The 27,395-nt window shown below is 37.1% G+C and overlaps 1 protein-coding gene across 1 annotated transcript in view; it reads right to left on the bottom strand.

Moving 5' to 3' along the window:
- The window catches only part of LOC126263357 (NADPH oxidase 5-like), a 425,625-nt gene that overhangs the window by 34,338 nt on the left and 363,892 nt on the right, over positions 1-27,395 (bottom strand). Inside the window, exons 17-19 of the mRNA XM_049960447.1 lie at positions 22,779-22,838; positions 11,957-12,166; positions 7,630-7,833 (exon numbers count right to left, since the gene is read on the bottom strand). Of these exons, the coding sequence (XP_049816404.1) occupies positions 7,630-7,833; positions 11,957-12,166; positions 22,779-22,838 (474 nt within the window). The remainder of the gene's footprint in view (positions 1-7,629; positions 7,834-11,956; positions 12,167-22,778; positions 22,839-27,395) is intronic.

Here is a 27,395-nt window from a genome sequence, read left to right as displayed (position 1 = left end):
TCTGTCAAACTCTTCACGCAGTATCTTATCTCCCATTTTGTCGTCATCTACATCCTCTTCCATTTCCATAATATTGTCCTCAAGTACTTTGCCCTTGTATAAACCCTCTATATACTCCTTCCATCTTTCTGCTTTCCCTTCTTTGCTTAGAACTGGGTTGCCATCTGAGCTCTTGATATTCATACTAGTGGTTCTCTTCTCTCCAAAGGTCTCTTTAATTTTCCTGTAGGCAGTATCTATCTTACCCCTAGTGAGACAAGCCTCTACATCCTTACATTTGTCCTCTAGCCATCCCTGCTTAGCCATTTTGCACTTCCTGTCGATCTCATTTTTGAGACGTTTGTACTCCTTTTTGCCTGCTTCATTTACTGCATTTTTATATTTTCTCCTTTCATCAATTAAATTCAATATTTCCTTCTGTTACCCAAGGATTTCTATTAGCCCTCGTCTTTTTACCTACTTGATCGTCTGCTGCCTTCACTACTTCATCCCTCAGGGCTACCCATTCTTCTTCTACTGTATTTCTTTCCCCCATTCCTGTCAATTGTTCCCTTATGGTGTCCCTGAAACTCTGTACAACCTCTGGGTCTTTCAGTTTATCCAGGTCCGATCTCCTTAAATTCCGACCTTTTTGCAGTTTCTTCAGTTTCAATCTGCAGTTCATAACCAATAGATTGTGGTCAGAATCCACATCTGCCCCTGGAAATGTCTTACAATTTAAAACCTGGTTCCTAAATCTCTGTCTTACCATTATGTAATCTATCTGATACCTTTTAGTATCTCCAGGATTCTTCCAGGTATACAACCTTCTTTTATGATTCTTGAACCAAGTGTTAGTTATGATTAAGTTATGCTCTGTGCAAACTTCTACAAGGCGGCTTCCTCTTTCATTTCTTCCCCCCAATCCATATTCACCAACTATGTTTCCTTCTCTCCCTTTTCCTACTGACGAATTCCAGTCACCCACGACTATTAAATTTTCGTCTCCCTTCACTACCTGAATAATTTCTTTTATCGCGTCATACATTTGATCTATTTCTTCATCATCTGCAGAGCTAGTTGGCATATAAACTTATACTACTGTAGTGGGCGTGGGCTTCGTATCTATCTTGGCCACAATAATGCGTTCACTATGCTGTTTGTAGTAGCTTACCCGCACTCCTATTTTTTTATTCATTATTAAACCTACTCCTGCATTACCCCTATTTGATTTTGTATTTATAACCCTGTAATCACCAGACCGAAAGTCTTGTTCCTCCTGCCACCGAACTTCACTAATTCCCACTATATCGAACTTTAACCTATCCATTTCCCTTTTTAAATTTTCTAACCTACCCGCCCGATTAAGGGATCTGACATTCCACGCTCCGATCCGTAGAACACCAGTTTTCTTTCTCCTGATAACGACGTCCTCCTGAGTAGTCCCCGCCCGGAGATCCGAATGGGGGACTATTTTACCTCCGGAATATTTTACCCAAGAGGACGCCATCATCATTTAATCATACAGTAAAGCTGCATGTCCTTGGGAAAAAATACTCTAAATACTCAACAAAAAACTGAGGCTTCATCGTTATGGAAGACTCCCCATCAGCTCTCGAACATATCAGGTACCGGGGCGAATAAGATCCTCTGCCATCCTTAGCCTGACGTTCCTCCCATGGTGTGGCCAGGGAGTGGAACAATTTGAAGTTATAGTTCTGTGCGTTGAATTGAGCTCGTGATCGCTTAGAGACTGTTGGTGTTTCACCACCAGCAAGAGATGATCTACTATGCTTCATCGTGTGTCATCTGCCCTGATGCCTCCCACTCTGACCAGGGGCCATCCCCACGGGCGCCACCCAGCCGCAGCAAATACGACCTGGCAGGATGACCATTGCTGAGAGTCCCAATGCCCCATGGGGGATGGGCATATACCCCTTGGGAAACTTGGAGAGTTAACGGCGCAGACATCAGCAGAGCAATCCCTGTGTGTCAGTGGGGCTACAACCAACAGGGTACATGGCAGCCTCACCACAACAGACTGGCTAACATGCTGGATATCAGGTGCAAAGAAGTCCATGGTCATCATCGACACACAACCCAAAACAGCATAGTGCATGGTGGAAAACACATCCAAGAAGGTGTCTTCACCCAAGAGGTGGAGAATTTGCAGGACTGCAATGTGACGATGAGAAAGTGGGCTAAAAATCTCTATGCATAATGGACACGATGCACCTTGTAAGGCACCCTTCCCCAGTTGGCTCGCTCTTTGGAAAAATTTTGAAGAATGGAGGTCAAACCCTACAGGGGACCATCACATAAAGGCTGAAACATGTGAAACTCCTTTTAATCGCCTCGTATAACAGGCAGGAATACCTCAGGCCTATTCTAACCCCCGGACCCGCCGCAGGCGGGCTACCCTCTTTGTAACCTATTTGGTGCCAACGGCAACTCTTTAACTGCTCTAATTCTGTCTGTGCACTCACTCAAAGACCAGCTGCTCCTTCTCCATAATTGTGGAGCGATAAGCACGTAAACACAGCTATTACAATGCTAATGGCTAGTTATAGTGTATGTGAGATATAACCATTATTGAGTTAGCTAAATCTTAGTTTACTAAATATTTTTGAATGAAAGATAATTTTTTTTCCACTCATGTGATTTAACTGGCAATACAGCAGAGACTGAGATTACATTAAATTGCTTTTACTACTGAAGTATAAAGTAAACAAACTGTTAGAAAAATATAGTTACACAGTTAATTTTTATCCTTTAAACTGACAGAAAGCTTCTAAAGGCTCTTTATAAAATATTGACTTGTGTATCACAGTGCTACATCTTCTTTCTCCTTGGAATTATGCCCTTTATCACTATTTGACAACTGCTGTAAATCCATGTATGCTCTCTCTTCCAACTGGTGCAAATGCACAAATTATCTGTTACTTCCACAGCAGTTAAAATATCTCATTTAGTGGTGCTTGGTAATCTTCGTAGTGTTTTTACTGCGAGTGTCACCAGGTGCTAATAATGGATGAAAGGGACCTCGTTTGATGCAGTCTTCCTGGATTTATGAAAGGCATTTAATGATGTATCATATTATCACCTGACAATCTAGATATCATCACGCGAACTATCTTCACAAAAATGTGATTAGCTTGAAGCATTTTCTGAAGTGGTGTCCAACTGACAGACTAGCACTAGGCCGTGGTGCCACATGCACTGTTTTCAACCATTAGGACCAAGGGACGAAGCGCATTATACCTAATATTGTTGATCATATCATTGTCAATAGAGAAGTATTTTCTTAGTATTTAACCTTACTTAAATGAGTAATACCTCTCTTTAAATTTGGATAAATGCCAAATAATTCCCATAGCAAAGAGAAAGAACCAAATTGAATCTAACAAAAAAGCAGTGCTTCTTAGCATGTACAGCAACTCCACCTACTCACTCTATGCACCACCAATGGAGCTACATACTGGTCTAAAGATGGTCTTTCTATGACAGCCAGTTATCAGAAAAATAACCATTTTTAGCAATCTAGAATGGTTATTTCTTGTTAGGTTAAGAAAGATCACTTATTTTCTAATGATGACTTCAGTTTTATCTGTTGGCTAGATTAATGGTAACTTCTGGAGCCTGTCAAATATACATTTTTAAGTGTACAACAATGAAATTATGTGAAACCAGTACTAGGAAATGCAAATTATTTGCTGGGTGGGTTCTGGTTAAGTGCAATTCATCTGTAAAAGAAACCAAATACAAGCAAGACATTAGTGTGATCAGTTCTAGATTATGACTCCACCATGTTGAGTAGTGAAGCGTATATGAAGCAGACCATGAATAAAGTCTACAATGTGCTACTAGGACATTTCATTTCAGGTTGTTTTAGAGCCATAGGAAAGTATAATAGAGGTGCTCAGTGCACTTAAATGAGAATTTTCGGAAGAAAAATGACATCATTTTCATGTAACCTAGTTGGATAAATTTAGGGAACCAGCATTTGAAGAAGACTGAGCAACTGTCTTTCTATTTCTATTTTATATTTCACAGAGTCAGTTCAATGGTAGGTTAAGCTATAGGCTGATGACATATACAAAAGGAAGACAATAGAAAATAACTAATGTAACAATGCATGTACAGTAGCATGTATATCTGTAGATGTAGAACACGCGGTGTCCTTAAATATTATTGACATGGCAACATCACTTAAAGTAGTAAAGGAGTTCTGCTATTTGGGGAGCAAAATAACTGATGATGGTCGATGTAGAGAGGATATAAAATGTAGACTGGCAATGGCAAGGAAAGCATTTCTGAAGAAGAAAAATTTGTTAACATCGAGTATAGATTTAAATGTCAGGAAGTCATTTCTGAAAGTATTTGTATGGAGTGTAGCCATGTATGGAAGTGAAACGTGGACAATAAATAGCTTAGACAAGAAGAGAATAGAAGCTTTCGAAATGTGGTGCTACAGAAGAATGCTGAAGATTGGATGGGTAGATCACATAACTAATGAGGAGGTATTGAATAGAATTGGGGAGAAGAGGAGCTTGTGGCACAACTTGACTAGAAGAATGGATCAGTCGGTAGGACATGTTCCGAGACATGAAGGGGTCACCAATTTTGTATTGGAGGGCAGCGTGGCGGGTAAAAATCGTAGGGCGAGACCAAGAGATGAATACACTAAGCAGATTCAGAAGGATGTAGGCTGCAGTAGGTACTGGGAGATGAAGAAGCTTGCACAGGATAGAGTAGCGTGGAGAGCTGCATCAAACCGGTCTCAGGACTGAAGACAACAACAACAACAACAACAACAACAACAACAACAACAACAACAACAACACTGGAAATTATTTCTGTGCGTTCCTTAATAATCCATATATTTTATCTTCCTGATACTGGCATTGAAATGGAACTAATTAAATTTAGTCCCTTCAGAAGTTCCACAAAGTACTACCTCAACAAGTTGGATCAAAATTAATTCAGTGGCAGTGAACAGGCAGTTTATTACCGAAAATATTTTCTTGCATCTGCCAGAGGGAAAAGCAATTTCACTCTTGAGTGGCCTCATAGAAAATGAAAAGCAAAAATGTTTTTCAATGAAAGGGTAACTCCTGTATCTGTCACCTCAAATGGCCTCTACTCTTGCAAAATTACGAAGTACACTAATCTGTATATTTTGGCCTAACATTTCCAGGCTAATAACATTTGTACATTGACCTACTTAACTGATGTTAACTTTTGTGCTTATACTACTTGTATATTTAATCTCTTCCACCTATATGAAGATGGATAGAAATAACTAGTTTCAAAATATGTAATATAATTTTCAAGTGTGCACCATTGTCTGTTAGTCATAGCTAAAAGAGAATGAGAAACATACATCCGCAAATCAGCTTGTGGGTCACCAGTGTTGGGAACCTGTGCAAATCATTTACACAGTTTGCCACCAGATTGTGACTTAGCAATATTTTCATGATGTACAACATTTGGCAACATTTATTGACAGCCTGGATTTATGAAAATGCAGTTCAGTCAAATAATATTAAGATGAGTTTAAATTATTTGTATAGGTTTTCAGCACAGATGCCCCTCAAGCTGATATGGGGTTGAATGCTTATCATACTGTGGGTTACAACTGACAGAGTGGTGTGCAATTAAAATGAAGTTGCTTATCTTTAAGCCAGTTCTTATCTAATAAAAACATAGGTAAAGTTAATGTTTTAAGGAATACATTAATCCTGTTTGTTGTTAATTCTTTAAAAAATTAGAAATACTCTGAAGTCAAATTATATGACACTATTGTAATTTATTTATCCTTGATGGAACAGTTCTTATATCTAGATTCCATAGATTAGAGTTAAAACTTGTGCATTCCTTTTAGCTAAATATAAGGTAACTTAACTGCTTGCTACACCATTACTTACATAAAATCTCGTCTTTTACAAATTAATACCTTGACCTCGGGGAAGATCAGTTTGGATTCCGTAGAAATGTTGGACACGTGAGGCAATACTGACCTTACGACTTATCTTAGAAGAAAGATTAAGAAAAGGCAAACCTACGTTTCTTGCATTTGTAGACTTAGAGAAAGCTTTTGACAATGTTGACTGGAATACTCTCTTTCAAATTCTGAAGGTGGCAGGGGTAAAATACTGGGAGTGAAAGGCTATTTACAGTTTGTACAGAAACCAGATGGCAGTTATAAGAGTCGAGGGGCATGAAAGGGAAGCAGTGGTTTGGGAAAGGAGTGAGACAGGGTTGTAGCCTCTCCCCGATATTATTCAATCTGTATACTGAGCAAGCAGTAAAGGAAACAAAAGAAAAATTCGGAGTAGGTGTTAAAATTCATGGAGAAGAAGTAAAAACTTTGAGGTTCGCCGATGACATTGTAATTCTGTCAGAGACAGCAAAGGACTTGGAAGAGCAGTTGAACGGAATGGACAGTGTCTTGAATGGAGGATATAAGATGAACATCAACAAAAGCAAAACGAGGATAATGGAATGTAGTCGAATTAAGTCTGGTGATGCTGAGGGAATTAGATTAGGAAATGAGACACTTAAAGTAGTAAAGGAGTTTTCCTATTTGGGGAGCAAAATAACTGATGATGGTCGAAGTAGAGAGGATATAAAATGCAGACTGGCAATGGCAAGGAAAGCATTTCTGAAGAAGAGAAATTTGTTAACATCAAGTATAGATTTAAGTGTCAGGAAGTCGTTTCTGAAAGGATTTGTATGGAGTGTAGCCATGTATGGAAGTGAAACATGGACGATAACTAGTTTGGACAAGAAGAGAATAGAAGCTTTTGAAATGTGGTGCTACAGAAGAATGCTGAAGATAAGGTGGGTAGATCACGTAACTAATGAGGAGGTATTGAATAGGATTGGGGAGAAGAGAAGTTTGTGGCACAACTTGACTAGAAGAAGGAATCGGTTGGTAGGACATATTTTGAGGCATCAAGGGATCACAAATTTAGCATTGGAGGGCACTGTGGAGGGTAAAAATCGTAGAGGGAGACCAAGAGATGAATACACTAAGCAGATTCAGAAGGATGTAGGTTGCAGTAGGTACTGGGAGATGAAGAAGCTTGCACAGGATAGAGTAGCATGGAGAGCTGCATCAAACCAGTCTCAGGACTGAAGACCACAACACAAACCTTGACAAGATACAAACATGTAGGGCAGATTACAGAGTATCCTCAAGTGATATTGGTTATAAGCATTTTCAAAGTGAAGAATAAATTATATGGCCCATTTATAAAAATTCTGAAATCAAATGTGTCAATTTGCTTCAACAGTTATTCCTGAAATGTTGGTTCCCAAATTTTTGTGGCAATCATGTCACCATTGAACAATGTCATCATCATCATCATCATCATCATCATCATCATCATCATCGTATGTGCTGCATGATTCTGTGTGATAAACATTGCAAACTATATGTTCAGTAACTTAGTACAGTGTCCTAGTGGCTATAAAAGTGGACTCTGAGAAAATGCTCTTATTCATTCCTTTGTTATAATACAAACTACATAATAATCATTTCTTTCATTTGTAAGAGCAATGGAATTCTCAGTTTCCTATTTCAAACAAGAGAAAGAAACAACTTAATTTAGACTTTGCCTATCAGGCAGTGAAAAATGTTGTTACCTTTTCATGCAGCAGGTCCAGTGCTAACTGTAGTCCTACTGCTTTCATGTCAGTTTTCTGAAGAGCACTTGTGATATACATGTGCATATCAAGAAATCTTTCCATTGCACCTCCAAGTTCAGCTTGTTCTATTTCCAGTTGTGACAGCAAATTCACAAACCATTCAAATGAACGTTGATCTCTGTTTATCCAGAAGAAGTCTACCTAAATTACAAATTAGGTGTGATCATTGCACAGGTCTTTACTTGAACAAAATGTACATGTAGCACTTATTGAACATGCCAATTAGGAGAGAAAGTGATAAATAAAAACCACTTAATTCAATCTTTGTAAACACATATAATACGACAGTATCAAGAATGTTGTTTTGCTCTTTGGCATTTAGTGTTTGAAAACTGAAAAGGCTAGAATTTTAGACAACAACATACTTCCCCCACTATGGAAACAGTTTTGAGACCTGCAGACTTGGACAGGACTTCTCAAAGACATGGTCTGAACCAAATAAATGTTAAATGGTGTTAGTTGCACTCCATGGAACCCATTGAAAGTAGTCTCTGTGCATCCCTAAGTACTTTCAAAATCCCAAGGTATGCAAGTGAAATGCGCATTATGAAATATAGTTATATCATACTATTTTTTAACTATATTATAATGTAAAATATTGATTTTAAGAATTACTATGAAGATGATATTACAATTAGTAGAAGGAACTTCATACAGAAACATCTTTACTTTATCCTCAAATTGCACTACTTTATCCCTCATATTGCATGGCAGGCTGCTGTATATATGTGGAGTTATTTACCTAACTCCTTTCTCTACTAATGTTTACCCATCCATCCTATTGTGTAGGTCCCATCATGAAGGAGAACGTTCAGAGATGTGGAATGAGTTGAAGTATACATTAGCAAAAGTAAAGCAGATTGTAGAAATTGAATCTGTATAACAGTAGACCATCATTATATTGCTTGGAGCTGTTCAAGCCTGTGCCAGCTGAATTCAGTCAAATAAATCAGGAAGTCAGCTGCTACTTTGAGAAAACCCTACAGCTTCCTCTTACATTAAATAGCTGTTGTCTGTCTCCAAGTAGTAGCTTAAAACTTGCCTGATTACATTGGTAGTTTTTGAGAAAATAATAACCAAAATCTGTAAATAAGCTCTGTTTACAACATATTGCTATTTGTTATGCACCTTTACAATAACCACTGCTAACTGCTGTGTAGCTAACATTACTATTTAATCCTTTAATCTAAATATTCAGGTAATTTGTTCAAGGAGTGGCTATGAGGTCTTGTTTCCTATTGTATGTGGGATATCTTTGTACAAAGTAGTGCATGTTTTGGGAAGCAGGTGTAAGAATTCCAAGATCCTTAAAGAAAAAAAAAAAAGAAAGATGTACAGTTATTTACTTTAAACAGTATTCTTTCTGTTAGTCTTAGCATACCTAGCAAATGGGCAGGTGAAACTGGGCCCACTGCCACAACCACCACCCCTCTTCTAAAAAATAATTATCTTCATAAACTGAAATCAAAACCCGCCCCAGTGCATGGACAGAAATATGAATTCAGTAAATAAATTATCAGTGGCTGTTTCATTATAATATTCGGTCCTCATAGAGAGTTTACTTGCGAAAGATTATCCACAACTGTATGCCGAAAGTGTTCGGTGCTCTTGATCAGTATGTGATGTTCACATTTTCCTACCATTGGGCTTAGAAGAGAAGCCTGATGTTTTGCCAGATAATATGTTGGGGCTCCTATGTTGCTCATGATGGGGCAAAGAGGAGTCCCTTCCTTATGGATATTAGGCAATCCATAAAGTCATGGTGGAACTGGCGTTTGTACTCATAAGCTCTTTTTAAGATGTTCAAAAAACTTGCTGGATTTGAGGAACGTGATTATCTTCCATTGTACTGCATCAGTTTGATCCTTCTGGAGATAGCAATACGCTGAGTCCTACAGTAAATCCGTCATCTTGCCGAAATAGATTGTTGCAGTCAGAAGAATAGTAGCATTTCCCTTCTCAGCAGGTAAAATCACTGTTTCTGCGTCTTCTCTTAAGGAAAGGAGAACTTTCCTTTCCCTCAGTGTTTATGTTCTGCTCTGGTGTGGACATCCTGGTTATGCCCCTGCAAATCTCTTGCCTTATTTCTTCAGCAGTCTCACTCCAAACTTTCAAGAAACCTCGCTCAACAGTACTGATAAAATATTAAAAAACTAAAAACCTGCCTCTATTGTGAAAAAAGCACCTAGTATTAACCTAGATTTCGGCGTAGATAACTACACCTTCTTCAGAACAACAATAAAACCCACAAGTGCCTAAGGAAACCTTTGTCAGTGATTAAAAGAACACCATAGCTATACATATATAAACGAAAAAGAAAAGGAAAACACAAACAGTACATATGTACAAAGTCAAAAACCACTATGTACTGTTTGTGTTTTCCTTTTCTTTTTCGTTTATAAATGTATAGCTATGGTGTTCTTTTGATCATTGACAAAGGTCTTCTTAGGCACTTGTGGGTTTTATTGTTGTTCTGAAGAAGGTGTAGTTATCTACGCCGAAACCTAGGTTAACACTAGGTGCTTTTTTCGCAATCGAGGTGGGTTTTCATTTTTTTAATATATTAACCAACAGTTGCTGATGCGCTGCAATGTTGAAGGTACTGATAAAACCCTTGAGAGGAAAGGTCTTTGGAGTGGGTGCAAAATTTAGTCCCTTTTCAAACACAGACATTGCAGCATCACACAATTGTTTATCTGTGAAATTAAACACAATATGTGTGTATGGTTTATATTCTTGCGATGATTGGTGTGTAACACAATGGAACTTTGAAGTCTGCTGCTGTGTCCAGTCTGAAAGTAACCTTATAGCACAGTCCACCCACCCCCAAGAATCCACTGACAGACACAATGAGATATTCAGATGTAGTGGAAGCAAGCTCCTGGAGTCTGTCTAATTCTCACCTAGTATAATGGATTCTTTCTCTCATCAGTGATATGATGGCTCATCGTTTGATCCTTGGTAGATGTCTGTACAGTTTTCCAGTCCTGACATCTCAGTAAAAACATATGACAGCACAACAGTGTTTCTATTGTAGTGGAGTTTATCGAACTCACATACTCTGTTGGCCATCTCTTCCTCATAAAGGTAATGGATGTGCTGTTTGAGACTTTCCTGACACAGTAACCACTTCATTGGTTCACAAGCATCATGTCAGATAATGTTGTGGAAGCTGCACAATATTTTGATGGGTCAGCTGCTCATCATGGTCTTGTTCTTGAAACCCCGTGCTGAACCAATACACAAGGCGTTGTAGTGTATTCATAGATTCCTCACTTAAAGCTGGTTCTTGAAACTTTACAAGTAGACTTTTGCTTAACAGTTTTCATCTATCTTCAAACATCTGGTAGCTCAAACTCAGTTTTCCCAGCATTTCTGTGGCACTAACCTCTCCATGGCACTCACCCATGACTTCGACAAATGTGACAATTTGTGCCGCCCTTGTTTGTCTAAATTCAATATCTCTTGATAGTTTTATTTGGTGGGGTTCCACAAACTTCAGCAATATTTTAGGATGTGTCATGCAAGTATTTTATAAGCCATGTTCTTCATAGACTGATTGCATTTCATTTCCAAGTATCTCACCAGTGAATGAATGAAGTCTTCCATCTGCTTTTCTTACAACTGAGCCTGTATGATGCTTCTATTTGATACCACTAAAAATTATTACATCCTTGTGTTGACCAATTTCAATCATTATTCACTAATACAGTTGCTGCAAGGTCAGCTATTTTGTGCCAATTCATACTGGCAGAAACAGATCACACATTTCAGTGAAGCCAAATCTGTTGGTTTTGTGGTATTGAGTCAAGAAACTAACATTAATTCTAAAGGAACGGGGTATGAAAGATGCCAGTTGGTTCAACATGGAGATAGTTGAATAATTTTTTTCTTTTCAGTATCTACAACAGATTTTTCCCACTGCGACAGTTACTATCCATGTAATACTTTCATTTGAAGTGAAGGTGTCATCTCCAATTACATTGATTTTTCTTTTAAGAAAACTGGATGAATTTTAATAATAATCATAATTGAAACATACAAATGATTAAGGACATATTTTCAGTTTCTTCAGTAGGTCATTTTATGACATGATATTGGTAAAATATGATATGGTAATGTTTTCTCTAACTACTTATTTTAAATGTATGTTTATTGTTATTGCTAGATGAACACCTAGATGAACACCTAAGTACTACGGAAGCTTTGGCATGTCATAATATTCACAACTATTTTTCAAGTGATGGATGACATTGACATATACCTTTCTGAGTTTCATGACTGTTGGTGGTATTTCACTTGCCCATGAATACTTGCATTTTGGACATGTGTGCCTCGCTTTCCAGTATCGGTGCATAATTGACTGCAGAATTGATGCAAATGGGGTGACTCCAATTCCTGTGGCAATCAAAACAGCATGTTGTGCTCTGAAAATATGACTTGAGGGTGCTCCATATGGTCCATCCAGGTAAATCTGTAGATAGAAAGCTTCACGTTACTCTCTAGTAATGAAAATGAAGTGCGCATTACTGTTTCTAGTCTAGACAAAACTTATTCATTCATTGCACTGTGAAAACCACACAACAGAAGTATCTTCAGGAGCATTGAAAGAATCGAGGTGGATAATAATTAAAAGAAGTAGTTGTTATTAGAAACTGTCAGTAATTAACTGACGTAAACTCAAATTAAATACAACATAGCAAATGTAGCAGTAAAATTGTTACATTGAGCACTTTTCTCTGTTATTGGAAATAGCTACTGTTTGTTGTCTACTACTAGCTTTACGTCTAGACAATAAAATTTTTATTTAGCGTGGAACAGCTGTTATCAGCAAGCTTTAGGAATTGATTCATTGAAGCACTTAACATTGTCAATATTCATGCTGCTAATAAAAACTACTAGCCTAGAGTCTAAATATTAGATTATTTGCTGAGGGAATTGCTACAAATGTAACCTCCTTTTCAGTTCATTGGGATTCTCAGTGTACTGCATTGTGTGATGGGAGATGCCGGAAAACATTTGCACCAGAACACGAAAATCCCATACTAACCCCATCCTTTGCGCATTTCTCTACTCATGAGTGAGCACATTTTGATTAAAGTCACTTTACGTATGAGAAAAGTTTTTAAATTTTTTGGAATACATTTTCTTCTTGTGGTATCCTTGTTAGATACTTAGAACTGTTTCCCTAGTACTTCTAAACCTACATCCATGTGTATGCCCATACTGCAACCCTGGCAGAGGGTAACTTCTTGTTGTACCACATATTATAATTTCTTACAGTCTTTTTCTCATATGGGTCATGGAAGGAATGACTATTTAAATGCCTCTGTAGATATTGCAGCTAGTCTAATCTTGTCTTTGAGGGCTCTACAGGAACAATACATAGGAGGCCGTAGTACATACTTAGGTTCCTCAGTTAATATCAGTTCTTGCACCTTTGCAAGTAAGCTTTTGCAGAATGGTTAGCACCTATATTCAAGTGTCTGCTTGTTCAAATCTTTCTGTATCTCCTTTACATTTTCCCAAGGATCATACAAATCTATGACAAATCATGCAGGATAGAATGTACATTTCATTTTAAATGCCAGAATGCTCATTACTCTGTATTGTGCTGTTGATGGTTCATTGGTTCAAATGGCTCTGAGCACTATGGGACTCAACATCTTAGGTCATAAGTCCCCTAGAACTTAGAACTACTTAAACCTAACTAACCTAAGGACATCACACACACCCATGCCCGAGGCAGGATTCGAACCTGCGACCGTAGCAGTCCCGCGGTTCCGGACTGCAGCGCCAGAACCGCTAGACCACCGCGGCCGGCTGGTTCATTGGGATTTATGAACTATAAGCTTATCAATTTATGTGTCACGACTAAAGTAATTGCTGTGGTTGAGCAAAATTCTTTTCAGAAGTCAAGAAATAAATCATGTACACGATTGCCTTGATCTACAGCTTCAGGGTGTTGTGTGAAAAAAATTATGAGTTGTTTTTTGTGCCAGAATTTTCAGAATTGGTGCTGATTGGCGGTGTCAGTTTTTTCTATTCAAGAAATTTCATTTCTGTAAGGTCAGCACACTGGCAGCTGTGTGGGTCACTTTGAAAGTCTTGAGAATGAATGGAACCTGACCCATTATCACTCTTCCAGAGTCTGATAGATTCATCATCCACTTTGAATTGTTACAAGGTTAAACAATGTATAACAGGCAAAACAAGAAAAATAATGAGAAACCCTGCATCATCATTGTTTGCAGTGGATTTAATTTTGAAACTGAACCAGTATTTCATTTATTTCATTTGAAATTTGATATTTACTTTCCTCTGCGGCTGTCTCATTCTTCTGAGAAAAAAATTTCATGATTACAGAAATTGATTTGGGCACCTAACATCACATATTACCAAATAAAAACACAGTGTGTTTGTGGAGTATAACTTCAGATCTTAAACGAAAGAATTGTATCAAAATGGTTTGCAGTTACGGCAAACATAACTATAAAATTCAAGGAAAAAAGAGTCACTGAGCATATGGAATTCTGTCACTAGATGCTTCAGAAGTTTAACTGTAGCTAGTCAGAATTATTGTTCTTTCATGTTATCCAAAGAAGGTAATTAAAATTTGACATTATGTTTACTACAAAATAATAAAAAGCTGTTACAAAATTACTGATAGTATGTCAGACATGAAGCACAAGCTTGGTCTGGAATGGAACCATTCTGACATATGCTTCAAGTGATTTACAGTAATCATGGAAAACATACATGTGGATGGCCTGACAAATGCGATTCCTGCTCCTCAAAAATGAGATAAGGGTGTTAATGATTGCCCGACTCGCTGGATGAGCTAAAACACACAATCCTAAGGAGTCTCTCTATTTGTTACTGGAATGAGCATGTAAGTGGGAAGTCATTTCTTCAAAAGCAGGAACTTGTCTGTTTTGAAAAGCAATTTTTACATTTTAAGTTTTTCTCTAGACAGCATTTCTATGCTGAAGGGACATTTTTGGGACAGGAAATGAGAAAATATATCTTTACTACATGGAAGTTCTGAAACTTCCGTATTTTCACTCAATCAATAGAAAACAGTCTACATCTCCATCTATACTTACACCTTATGGTGCATGGCAGAAGGTAACTCTGGTACCATTATCTTTCCCCTCCTTACTTGTTTCATCCACGAATGGCAAACGGAAAGAATGGCTGTCAATAAGCTTCGTACACATTCTTATTCACCTGAATTGTTGTCTTGATCATTACACAAGATTTATGTGAGAGTAATTAATCTGTTGCCCCAACTTCTTGGAACGTACACTTTCAATTTCAGCAGTAAACTTCTGTTAAGCCCAACTTCTCTCTTTTAGCATGTAACACTGGACTTTGTTGAGCATCTCTGTAATGCTCTGGAACCAAGTAAACAGTCCCATCATTAAACATGTCATTCTTCATTGAATCTTCTTCATATCCTCCATTAATCCTGTTTGGTCTGAGTCCTAGGCTATGAAAAATACTCAAGAATTGATTAGACAAGAGTTATGTATGCTGCTTCTTTCATGGATGAAGACATTTCAGTATTATTCTCCCACTGAATCTTAGCCTGGCAATGCATTTCCTGCTATTGTTGTATATGGTCACTCCATTTAAATTGCTCCAGATGGTTACTCCGACTTATTTTAAGGCAGTTACTGTTTCTGTAAATTTATTGACAGTGGCGCAATTGCGGAGTAGTGGACCTCTTCACCTGTTTACATGCAATACAGAAGATTTATCAGTGTTCAGTATCACTGCCATTTCTTACACCAATTTTCCATCCTCTGCAGGTCTTCTGGCATTTTACTGCAGGGTTTTGATGATGCAGTATTCCTATAGACAAAGATGTCATCCACGAATAGCCTCACACCATCTTCAGCATTATCCAATAGACCATTAATACAAATTATAAACAGTAACAGCCCTGAAAGACTCCCTTGTTGTACTTGTGTAATCACGTTTCTATCTGCAGATGTTGTCCCATTATGAAAAGTAATGTCAAGTTCTACCTACAAGAAAGTTCCAAGTCCTATCACCAATCTGATATGATACTTGTTAAGATAATATTTTTGCACGAAGCTTAAGTCTGAAACTATATCAGATGTCTGGAAGCTGAGAGACATGGCATCAACCTCCTTATGTCACTCAGGATCTCACTGATGAGGAGAACGAACTAAGTGTCATAAGATTTCTGTCTGCAGAATTGATATTGACTTTTGTACAGGAGATTTTCCTTCCATCAAAATGTCACAATGCATGAGTACAAGACAGTTTCATAATTCTGCAGCAGGCTGACTGTAGAAATATAGGCTTTCAATTATGTGCATCTCTTCGATAATCCTTCTGGAAAATGGGGTAACGACCTGCACTTTTTTTCCAGTTGCTAAGCACTCTTTGTTGCATTCATGACCTAAGGACCTACAATGAACTGTTGCTAAAAGGAGATAAAGTTCTTTCACATCATCTCTACAGTACCTCACAGTTATCTCATCCAGTTATCTTTATACTGTTGAGCAGTCTTCATTGATTTTCTCTTCCAAGCTCATGTATCACACCATCAGTCATTTTGTGTGTTGTGTGATAGTTGAAAGGAGGAACTATGTTATGGTCCTCCTCAGTGAAACATTTTGCGAGACCAAACTCAGTATTTCATTCTTCTATCTGTAATCATCTGCTTTGGTGCCAGTCTGGTCACTGACTGACTGACTGAGTGGATGATTTCCATCTGCTTATTGATTATAAGCCTAAAACTTCTTAGGGTTTTTAATCAGAACATTTGGCAAAATTTTACTTTCAAATTCATTGGATACTTCCGGTGTCTGTCTCCTCACACTCATTTTGGCTTCATTCCACTTTTTTCATGTACTAGGTTTTGACTACAGTTAAATAGAGATTAAGCTTTCTCCATTTTTGCAGCAAGTTTCTGACATGGCCGTTTAACTATAGTTGGTCTTCATCCTCAAGAACTTGATGTTGACTATTTACATTCTCCAGAATTTGGATCCTGTCACTTGTACTAACCGAAAATATTTTCCTACTACCAGTATTCTTTAAATATTCCTTATAATGCCCATAGCCATTGATGCTATCACAGCCTTATAATTACAGATTCCCTCCTAGACCATAAGTGATTCAAAAGTTCAGGTGTTTTAATTACTAGTTGGTCTGTGACATTGCCCTCATACATCTGTTCTCTAAGTATCTGCTCAAAGTAATTTTCAGACGAAAACATTCGGAACACTATCACAAAAATCCTTATCTCTGACATGAATGTTAATCACATTACTCTACCATTCCTTCATTGGCAAATTGAAGTCCCTCTGCTCTCTCCCGCTTGATTATGGTGAATGATCACGAAATGCACTCATGATATTCTCCAAGTTGTCTCTGAAATTCTCTGGTATAGGAGGTATGTATAGGCTACTGCGTTTGAGCCACCTTTGATGTTTACCTGCACCCAGACTATTTCACAGTCAGAATCTATAATAACCTCACTAGATACTGTAGAGTATTTTATGGCAATGAGTATGCTGCCAACACTGGTGCCTAACGTATCCTTTGTGGTTATATATTCCAAAGTGAATTTAGTAATTTGCTACTGTTCACTTCCAGTTTCAGCCAACTTTTTGTTCCTAATACTAGTAGGCATTATTACCTTTAATAAGTTATTTGCGGAGTGTACCATGGATGCACCTGCAGTTTACCAATAACAGATTAAAATTTCCCCTAGCTGATATGCAAAGCTGAATGTTCTCCTCCAAGAGTAATGCAACTGATCTGTCTTTGATTTTACCAAGCATTTTATTATGGACATCCCTATGTGCACACCACACACACACACACACACACACACACACACACACACACACACACACACACACACACACACACACACACACACACACACAGTTACCTGAGTAGCCACCTTCATTAAGCCAACCAAGTGCCAAAAGAAAGCAAGGAAATTACCAAGGGGGAAAGTGGCTGGCCATTATTATCTTCAGGAAGTGAAATTCCATTTTTGCTAAATGTGACCCCAGAATGCAGGCAAAAAGTGTCATTCATGCCAACATGAGCCACTATTTGCAATCTGTTGCACCCAATGTGTTCAGTAGTCACTGGAAGATAGCTCCACATGACTGACCTCCTTTCCCAAATTGCCAGCAATTTCAATAAAGGGCTAACTCCTACCACCAGAGATCCCAATGAACAACAGACTCACTCTCTGTGTTTTTCCAGACCTAAGAGGAAAATAAACACTGGCCCAGCAGGTGAGGCATCACCTGTAATTTCAAATGCATTACAAACACTGAGCAACATACCGTGTCTGTAGCTAAGGCAGAAGGGGGGCCATCTGTGCATCCACTTTCCACTTTCACCTTCCATCTAGAGATAACACGAGCCCACCACTATCCACTATATACCCTCATATGAGGCCAGACTACCCAGATGGTGCATGTCAGAAGATGCTGTGACATTGGTGTTGCTAGTGGATTCTGGCAACACCAAATGTATGACAGCTTTCACCACTGGTGCAACAACAACATTGTTCCTTCTGGCCTATTCTGGAGAGCAGCCCATTCGCCTAGTGTCCACACACAAGAAGAACAGTCCCTATCCATTTCTTATTATCAAAAAACCGTATTAAACTGTGAAAAAAATTAGCCACGAAAGCAGTCAGGGGGTAACTGAGAAAGAACAATGCTAACAGAGCTCAAGTAAATACTGCCACACTAGCACTTATACTGGCGGGAAACTGCATTACAAATTTTTCTGTGTCTATATTAATGATAAAAATATATGCGAACTCATATGACCATAGAAAAAGCACAACTAAAAGCAGATAAACAGTTACTGTTCACTTCTACTTGGAAGTACATAAGAATACTACTAAACTAAGTGATTTACATAAACTGTGACCTGCTGGTGTTCAGCTCCTCAGTGCTTTATGAGTATTACTTAAAATCACAGATGTATTTATTTTGGATGAATTTACATGGCTGTTTGGCTGTATTTAAGAAGCACTGTGATGAAAACAATGACTCTTCATTGGAGTCACATTTAAGTCTCCACCTAGCCATTGTGGTTTGACTTTTTGTTAGGAGAATGGAAGAGATTCATTGATTGATAGTATGGCCTCCTCCTCATCTCCTTTCCTTCCTCTTCTTTTTTATCCAGTACCTTAGATCAACCTAACTTTGTTGTGTATTACCTTATAAAGTGACACTTCAGCTTGATACCTCAAACTTTACTTTAGAAACAATTGTATGAAAAGAACTATTCACTTGAGGATAATAAGAAATTACAAAGAGACAAAATGGCTGGCCATTATCAGCTCCATGAGATGAAACTACAATATTGCAGAATGTGTCTGTTGGTACCACTGTAATTTTGTATCATGAAGCTAAGCACTGAACCTTACAAGCATTTGTTATTTATTTGTGTTTGACATTACTGCAACACTGCAAAATAGCATTAACATGTGATTAATTTCATCCATATGGAATAACAAAATACATCTGATGACTCATTTGCTCCAAGTCATATTCCAGTCTCTCTGCAGATATTGTATTTTTCATGAGTAATACTGTACTCAAGTTCATCAGCATGCATACCACAGTCAAACATAGTGACATACAGGTTCCAAATTTGTTCTGTTGGGTGACAGATCAATTTACAACAATTTTGTACAGACATGCAGAATCAGTATGTTTTCTCAAATTGTGTATGTAGTTTGGGACAACTTGACATGTTTTTGCACAATGTGCAAGAGATCTCGCCATTTTTATGAGGGAACAATAATTGATGTAAGGAGTAAGTTACTGATGTGTCTACCCAAACCATGATGTGGCTGTAAGGAGAAACGTAATTAATAACAAATAAAATTAAAATTAAATGAAAACTTTCTTAGCAAATCTTTTGCTTGTTATGTGGAACCAGATATGTACACTAGCTTTTTCATCTATTTACTTTATTTTTGTTTTGAAAGTCCTGTTCCTCAAAAGTCAACATGAAGTTGTGACAGTGGCTCCTACTCCTACTACTACCACCACCACCACCACCACCACCACCACCACCACCTAGTAGTAGTAGTAGTAGTAGTTCGTTATCAGTCTCTGTTGTCGTGAGCTATTCTTGCTCTCCCATTTCAAGCCATCTGAGATCTCTCTGTCATTGTTGTTATCTATTTGTTTCATATTACATTTCAGCTAAGAAATTTTTGCTGCATCACTACCATGGCTGCTTCTTTGAATACAGATTTCTAAGTTTCTTGCACTTCAGATTTCTGTGACATTTTGCTTTTGCTCTTTGCCTTTTCTGTGCCATATCTCCTCTTAATCATCCAGTTTTGCACGTTTCTCCATCTCTTTTTGTTGTTATTTTTCTTTTTATAAAAACATCATTTACTGCTTGCTTATTTTCTGTATCATTAGGGTCTTCCTTTATAGCATTGATAGCCTTTTGATGCAGACTTTTTTATTTTCATCCTTTTGCATCACCTTCAAGCACTTTAACTGGAAATTAGGTACCTCTAAACACGGTATAGCTCTCCACCAGCATGGTGTGCATTTTAAAGCTAAAGACTATTTTTCCAGAAGTTTTATTATTTTTCTTCATGTGTGTCATACCTTGCCAGGTGAATTTAATTATTTTCTTTCTTATATGTTAAAAGATTTTCACAGGAAGTCTGGAACATTAATGCATTAGTCCACATACCACAGAAGTGCAAAGGGATTCGAGCCGTTAACATAGAACATGAGAAAAGTTGTGTCAGGATTTGAAGAAATACTTGCAGCTGCTTTGGACTTGGTGCAAGAGCATTTTCAAGAACTATGATCAGTTCCCATTTTGTACTATAAAAGGTATGTGTACTGTTACTTTGAGCATTGTCTCAGTAACTTATGTTTTATTAGCCACAGTTAAATGTTTCCACATGTCTTACTTTCTTTTCTTTAAATGTTTCCCTTTTTCCCTGTTCATGTCATGTATTAAATGGGAACAAGTTCTACTTCCCTTACCATCTCTTATCAGTTGGTCCAACTGTGGTTTAGTGTAAGGGTCAGTCAAATGAAAAAGAGACATAAGAAAGCAAGTAAACTGTTCCTGTACAATTTCTTAGGCTTCTGCACGCAGAGTCAGTTTACATAAAAGTTCTATGATTATTGTACCATGTCCTAAAGTGAAGAAAGCTATACTGGAGAGAGAATGTCATCCACAGTTACAGTAGCCTCCCCCTGGGTATACTGGTGTTTTAGTTGTGCAAAGTCACTTATATTTTGTCATTACTGTTCACTGAGCATGATGTTATGTCACAGTTTTAAAAGATCATTGTTATGATTGGTTCTCATGAGGGAGAAGGAGGGGGCCTATAGTTACAACCATAAACCAACCAAAACAGCCATGACAACCAACAAAAGAAATCAAGATAGGCAAGAAATCAACAAACTGCAGAGTGCTTACCATACATGAAAAATGTCAAATTAGATTGGTAAACATCATCTCTGGGTTGGTGTCCATCCTGCCTGCTACAGCTGCTGCAAGATCCTAGTTATACTAGGCTCCACAATGAACAACATAAATGCCTTACACCTACAGGTCTGTACAAGATGGACTCCCAGTATTGAGACATGTACTTTGGTGAGACTGGCAGGCAACAGGAACACGAGTGCTACATTCATCTAGGGCAATACAACAAATCTGCAGTGACCATATACCAGCAAGACTGTGGCAAGAAAATAAAATTTAATGAAACTTGTGTGCCTGCCCATAAGGTGGGTTTGATGAAACACAAGAAGCCATACAAATACTCAAAAATTATAAAATGAACAGAGTATGAGCTCAGGTTTGCCACATGATGGTTGCCAGCCCTCAGAGTCCAACAGGCTGTACCAATAACATTAGATGAGAGTGCTGCCAGTGATTAACTGCCACTGTGTGGTCTGCGTTCAGTAGGAAGAAGACAGGAGCCCACACCTCATTTATCAATAACCACCAATCGTGGCATGCAATGCATGAAGCAACAGACAACAGATGAACCTCACTCCCTCCGTAAGAGTGACTTATTACATTTAAATTCCCACTCCTCCTATCTCATAAGACCAGTCTTAACAACAATATTTTAAAAGTGCGACATGTCATTCTCAGTGAGCAGTAATGACTGCACATCTAAAACACACCAGTAGGCCTAGAAGAAAGCCACTGTAACCATTGATGAAACATTGGTTTCTCCAGTACAGTTTTCTACATTTTTATGCAGTATGATGTTCTGAAAACTTTGTCAACAAACTGTCAATTATTTCAAAAGTAATAGCTGGAACTCTTCGTACATTTATCCCACATGTTGCTCAGGTTGTTTGAATTATGCTGCAGAAGTTTCTCTGGGAAACATTATGCATCCTCCATACAGTCCCCATCTCTATCCATGCAGTTTTCATATTTTTGGGGCCCTGAAGAATAACATTCTTGGCTGTCCATTTGCTGTGGATGAAGAGTTCCATGCCTGGGTACACTGATGATTCCATAGGCAACTGCAAATGTTTTTTTATGATGACAATGACCATCTGGTTTCACACTGGGATAAGTGTTTAAACAGTTTTGGTAATTACTTTGGGTGAAATAAGAAACAGTTTACTTAGTTTTTCCATTAGAGTTTTCATTTGACTGCCCCTTGTATCTCTTTCCATAGGCCCATACCATTTATATATTTTTAAAAATTGATGGCAAAACTTATGAGTTATTTTGTTCATCAGGATCTTGTAACAATGGAAACAACGTTTATTTGAAATGCATAAACTTTATAAAAAGATTGCAGACACTATAAATGTCGCATCAGCTACTAATAACTTCAGAAGTTAATATCATAGCAGTGAGAATGTATTTAGGGTAACGAAATCAAGGAGGAGGCTGAAATTGTTAAAGATTCAACTCACTGAAGCACATAATTAAAAAATAAAGGCATGAGAGGCTAAAATCAGCTCATGCATCTTCACAGCTTCATCATATTGCATCCAGTAATGTGAAAAGAGCATTCTGCATGCAGTATGAATCATCAGGAAACTCACCTCAGTTTCTTCATCTAACTGAATGTCTGCAAATTCAATTAAATTTTCTTCTGAGATTTTCTGTACAAAACATATCTACAGTTACTATTGTATCATCTGACATTTATTGAAACCACCACAATGAAACACTACAAATTTCAACACCCAGTTCCTGCCAAAAATATCATCAAAATTGTTGCCTTTAGGTCAAATAGCCATATTCACTGAAAGTTTAACCATAGCTCTTTCGCATCCTCTTAATCACTATGTGGCTTCTATCATCAGCTTTTAACATCTACACTTCACCTTAATGAAGACGGTAAGTGTCATACAAATTTATGGAGATTGATCTACATTTTGGTATGACATTTTATCACTGACAGTTTTCCCAGTCAAGCATAATCAAGAAATGAGACGACACTTTAGTACAGTCCTTTTTGTTACTAGGCTGCTTAATTCTAATAAACGAAAAAGCAACAATAAAACAAAAGCTAACATTTTTAACATATGGTCAAAATGTTAGTTTTTATATTATAGTTGTCATTTAATTTTACTGATTAATACTGTGTGATGTTCTAAAGTTTTTAATGAAAATTGACATTGCCTGTGGGAGCCTTCAGGAAAATTCTTCAACAGGTTATCTAAAGAACGACAGAACAAGACAAAGATTAATCATGCAATATTTACCATGTAACAGTGCCCAATATGCATAATTTAAGAAACATCTCCACAGTAACAAAGAAGTTAATAATAAATATTGTTACTCCAGCTGTTTCACATGCTGGTATCACTAGTGCACTGTAGAGAGCACATACTGCTCTATTATTAATACATTATTATTTCTTTCTTTCTTTTCTCAGACGTTATGTCTGGTCACAATGGAAGGTGACGCAGACCTTGATCAAGCGTGACTTCCTTTTAACTGTACGGTATATGTTATATTGCATTTAGGAACTTTCGGTAATTGAACATGTATCAATAATTACGGATTTCTGTAGTTGTATATATAAGTTTGGATGTAGCTGTATTACACTGATGTGGATATTGTGTGGTATGACTCCTGTATTTGATAGTATAATTGGTATAATGTCAACTTTATCCTGATGCCACATGTCCTTGACTTCCTCAGCCAGTTGGATGTATTTTTCAATTTTTTCTCCTGTTTTCTTTTGTATATTTGTTGTATTGGGTATAGATATTTCAATTAGTTGTGTTAATTTCTTCTTTTTATTGGTGAGTATGATGTCAGGTTTGTTATGTGGTGTTGTTTTATCTGTTATAATGGTTCTGTTCCAGTATAATTTGAATTCATCATTCTCCAGTACATTTTGTGGCGCATACTTGTATGTGGGAATGTGTTGTTTTATAAGTTTATGTTGTAAGGCAAGCTGTTGATGTATTATTTTTGCTACATTGTCATGTCTTCTGGGGTATTCTGTATTTGCTAGTATTGTACATCCGCTTGTGATGTGATCTACTGTTTCTATTTGTTGTTTGCAAAGTTTGCATTTATCTGTTGTGGTATTGGGATCTTTAATAATATGCTTGCTGTAATATCTGGTGTTTATTGTTTGATCCTGTATTGCAATCATGAATCCTTCCGTCTCACTGTATATATTGCCTTTTCTTAGCCATGTGTTGGATGCGTCTTGATCGATGTGTGGCTGTGTTAGAAGATACGGGTGCTTGCCATGTAGTGTTTTCTTTTTCCAATTTACTTTCTTCGTATCTGTTGATGTTATGTGATCTAAAGGGTTGTAGAAGTGGTTATGAAATTGCAGTGGTGTAGCCGATGTATTTATATGAGTGATCGCTTTGTGTATTTTGCTAGTTTCTGCTCGTTCTAGAAAGAATTTTCTTAAATTGTCTACCTGTCCATAATGTAGGTTTTTATATCAATAAATCCCCTTCCTCCTTCCTTTCTGCTTAATGTGAATCTTTCTGTTGCTGAATGTATGTGATGTATTCTATATTTGTGGCATTGTGATCGTGTAAGTGTATTGAGTGCTTCTAGGTGTGTGTTACTCCATTTCACTACTCCAAATGAGTAGGTCAATATTGGTATAGCATAAGTATTTATAGCTTTTGTCTTGTTTCTTGCTGTCAATTCTGTTTTCAGTATTTTTGTTAGTCTTTGTCTATATTTTTCTTTCAGTTCTTCTTTAATATTTGTATTATCTATTCCTATTTTTTGTCTGTATCCTAGATATTTATAGGCATCTGTTTTTTTCATCGCTTCTATGCAGTCGCTGTGGTTATCCAATATGTAATCTTCCTGTTTAGTGTGTTTTCCCTTGACTATGCTATTTTTCTTACATTTGTCTGTTCCAAAAGCCATGTTTATATCATTGCTGAATACTTCTGTTATCTTTAGTAATTGGTTGAGTTGATGATTTGTTGCTGCCAGTAGGTTTAGATCATCCATGTATAACAAATGTGTGATTTTGTGTGGGTATGTTCCAGTAATATTGTATCCATAATTTGTATTATTTAGCATGTTGGATAGGGGGTTCAGAGCAAGGCAGAACCAGAAAGTACTTAATGAGTCTCCTTGGTATATTCCACGCTTAATCTGTATTGGCTGTGATGTGATATTATTTGAATTTGTTTGGATGTTAAGTGTGGTTTTCCAATTTTTCATTACTATTTTTAGGAACTGTATCAATTTAGGATCTACTTTATATATTTCCAATATTTGTAGTAACCATGAGTGGGGTACACTATCAAAAGCTTTTTGGTAATCAATGTATGTGTAGTGTAGCGACCTTCGTTTAGTTTTAGCTTGGTATGTCACCTCTGCATCTATAATTAGTTGCTCTTTACATCCTCGTGCTCCTTTGCAACAGCCATTTTGTTCTTTTATAATTTTGTTCTGTGTTATATGTGTCATTAATTTCTGTGTAATGACTGAAGTTAATATTTTGTAGATTGTTGGTAGGCATGTTATGGGGCGATATTTAGCTGGGTTTGCTGTGTCTGTCTGATCTTTAGGTTTCAGATAAGTTATTCCATGTGTAAGTGTATCAGGGAATATGTATGGGTCTGCAATGTAACTGTTAAATAATTTAGTTAGATGTGAATGTGTTGAGGTGAACTTCTTTAGCCAGAAATTTGCTATTTTATCATTTCCAGGGGCTTTCCAATTGTGCGTAGAATTAATTGCTCGGGTGACTTCATGTTGCAAAATTATCACTTCAGGCATTTGTGGTATCATCTTGTATGTATCTGTTTCTGCTTGTATCCACCGTGCATGCCTGTTATGTTGTACCGGGTTTGACCATATGCTGCTCCAGAAGTGTTCCACGTCTCTTATGTTTGGTGGATTGTCTATTTTTATGTGTGTGTTATCTATTGTTTGGTAAAATTTCTTTTGGTTTGTGTTGAATGTTTGGTTTTGTTTCCTTCTATTTTCACTTTTTTTGTATCTTCTAAGTCGTTTCGCCAAAGCTTGTAATTTTTGCTTCTTTTCATCTAATTGCTCTATTGCTTACCTGAAAAGAAAATTTTCTGTATATTATTATTATTATTATTATTATTATTATTATTATTATTATTATTATTCACTGTGCTTTATGATACCACCATCACTGTAGATAATTTTTTGAAAATAATGAATGTACTTCATAACAAAACAAAACCAGTAACTGAGAAACCAAATGGGTATAATGAGAAGAGTCAGAATGATATAGCCTACAGAGGAAAAAAAGTTTCTAAACATTCTGATGGGAAAAAAAGACCATCAGGGTTATTGCACTGAAAATGTTTCTTCTTGCTTCTGTTATACCTCATATCTCTAAGTTTGTTTAACTGTCATCTTTCCCTTTGTGATGTACAGCTCTTCTGCACATTTCTTATTTGTATCGAAACTCTTATCTTGTGATAGCTGGGTGCTCCTACTAGGTTTTATCTGCTTTTAATGAATATGGCTATTTTGTTTGTATGTAATATTAATTCCTCTTACAGAGATATAAAAATTGGAATTTCTGCTTTCATCTTGACCTAAGTGAATTAGTGAACTTATAATAGGTTAATATAATAATTGCTTGAAAAATGTAATCTTGTGGGAGAGTTACAAGCAGAACTGGTGCATTTGTTTACAGTGTGGTGGCTTCTAACCAACTAATTTATAATGTACATCACTATTTGTGTAGCTAATTTCATCAAATTATCTTAGGAAGTGCAGCTTATTTTTTCAGATTATATTCTACTAATACATGTAATATTTGAAATTAAATGATCTAGCGACACATTCTTTCACATAGTCTTTCTTTACAGAATATAGTGCTGCAAATATCTTCAGGAGGAATTAAGTGTGTCTCTTTCCCTGGAAAATTATAATTTGTTTTGGAAGTTCCTATAGAAAAAATATGAAGGTTTTGAAAGGCTAATTTTCACTTTATTCAGCTCCTGTTAATGATGTTTTCACACCTATGTTTTTTGTATTTGCACCCACAACCTCCTTAAAGTTTAATCCTAATCTTTAAGCTATTAATTACTAGCAGCTCATAGCTAATACTCCGTATTTCTAATGTTGATTGTTAGTCAGTTCTCACTTTTGATTCTATTCCTACACGTGGGTATCTCCTAGTTAGGTGGTTTGCAATGACTTCCATTTCTTCCAACACTTGCACTTCTTGC

Source organism: Schistocerca nitens, chromosome 6 (genome assembly GCF_023898315.1).
Source record: "Schistocerca nitens isolate TAMUIC-IGC-003100 chromosome 6, iqSchNite1.1, whole genome shotgun sequence".
Lineage (NCBI taxonomy): Eukaryota > Metazoa > Arthropoda > Insecta > Orthoptera > Acrididae > Schistocerca > Schistocerca nitens.
The sequence above is the reverse complement of the archived record's forward strand: the minus strand, read 5'-3'. Positions and strand labels throughout refer to the sequence as shown.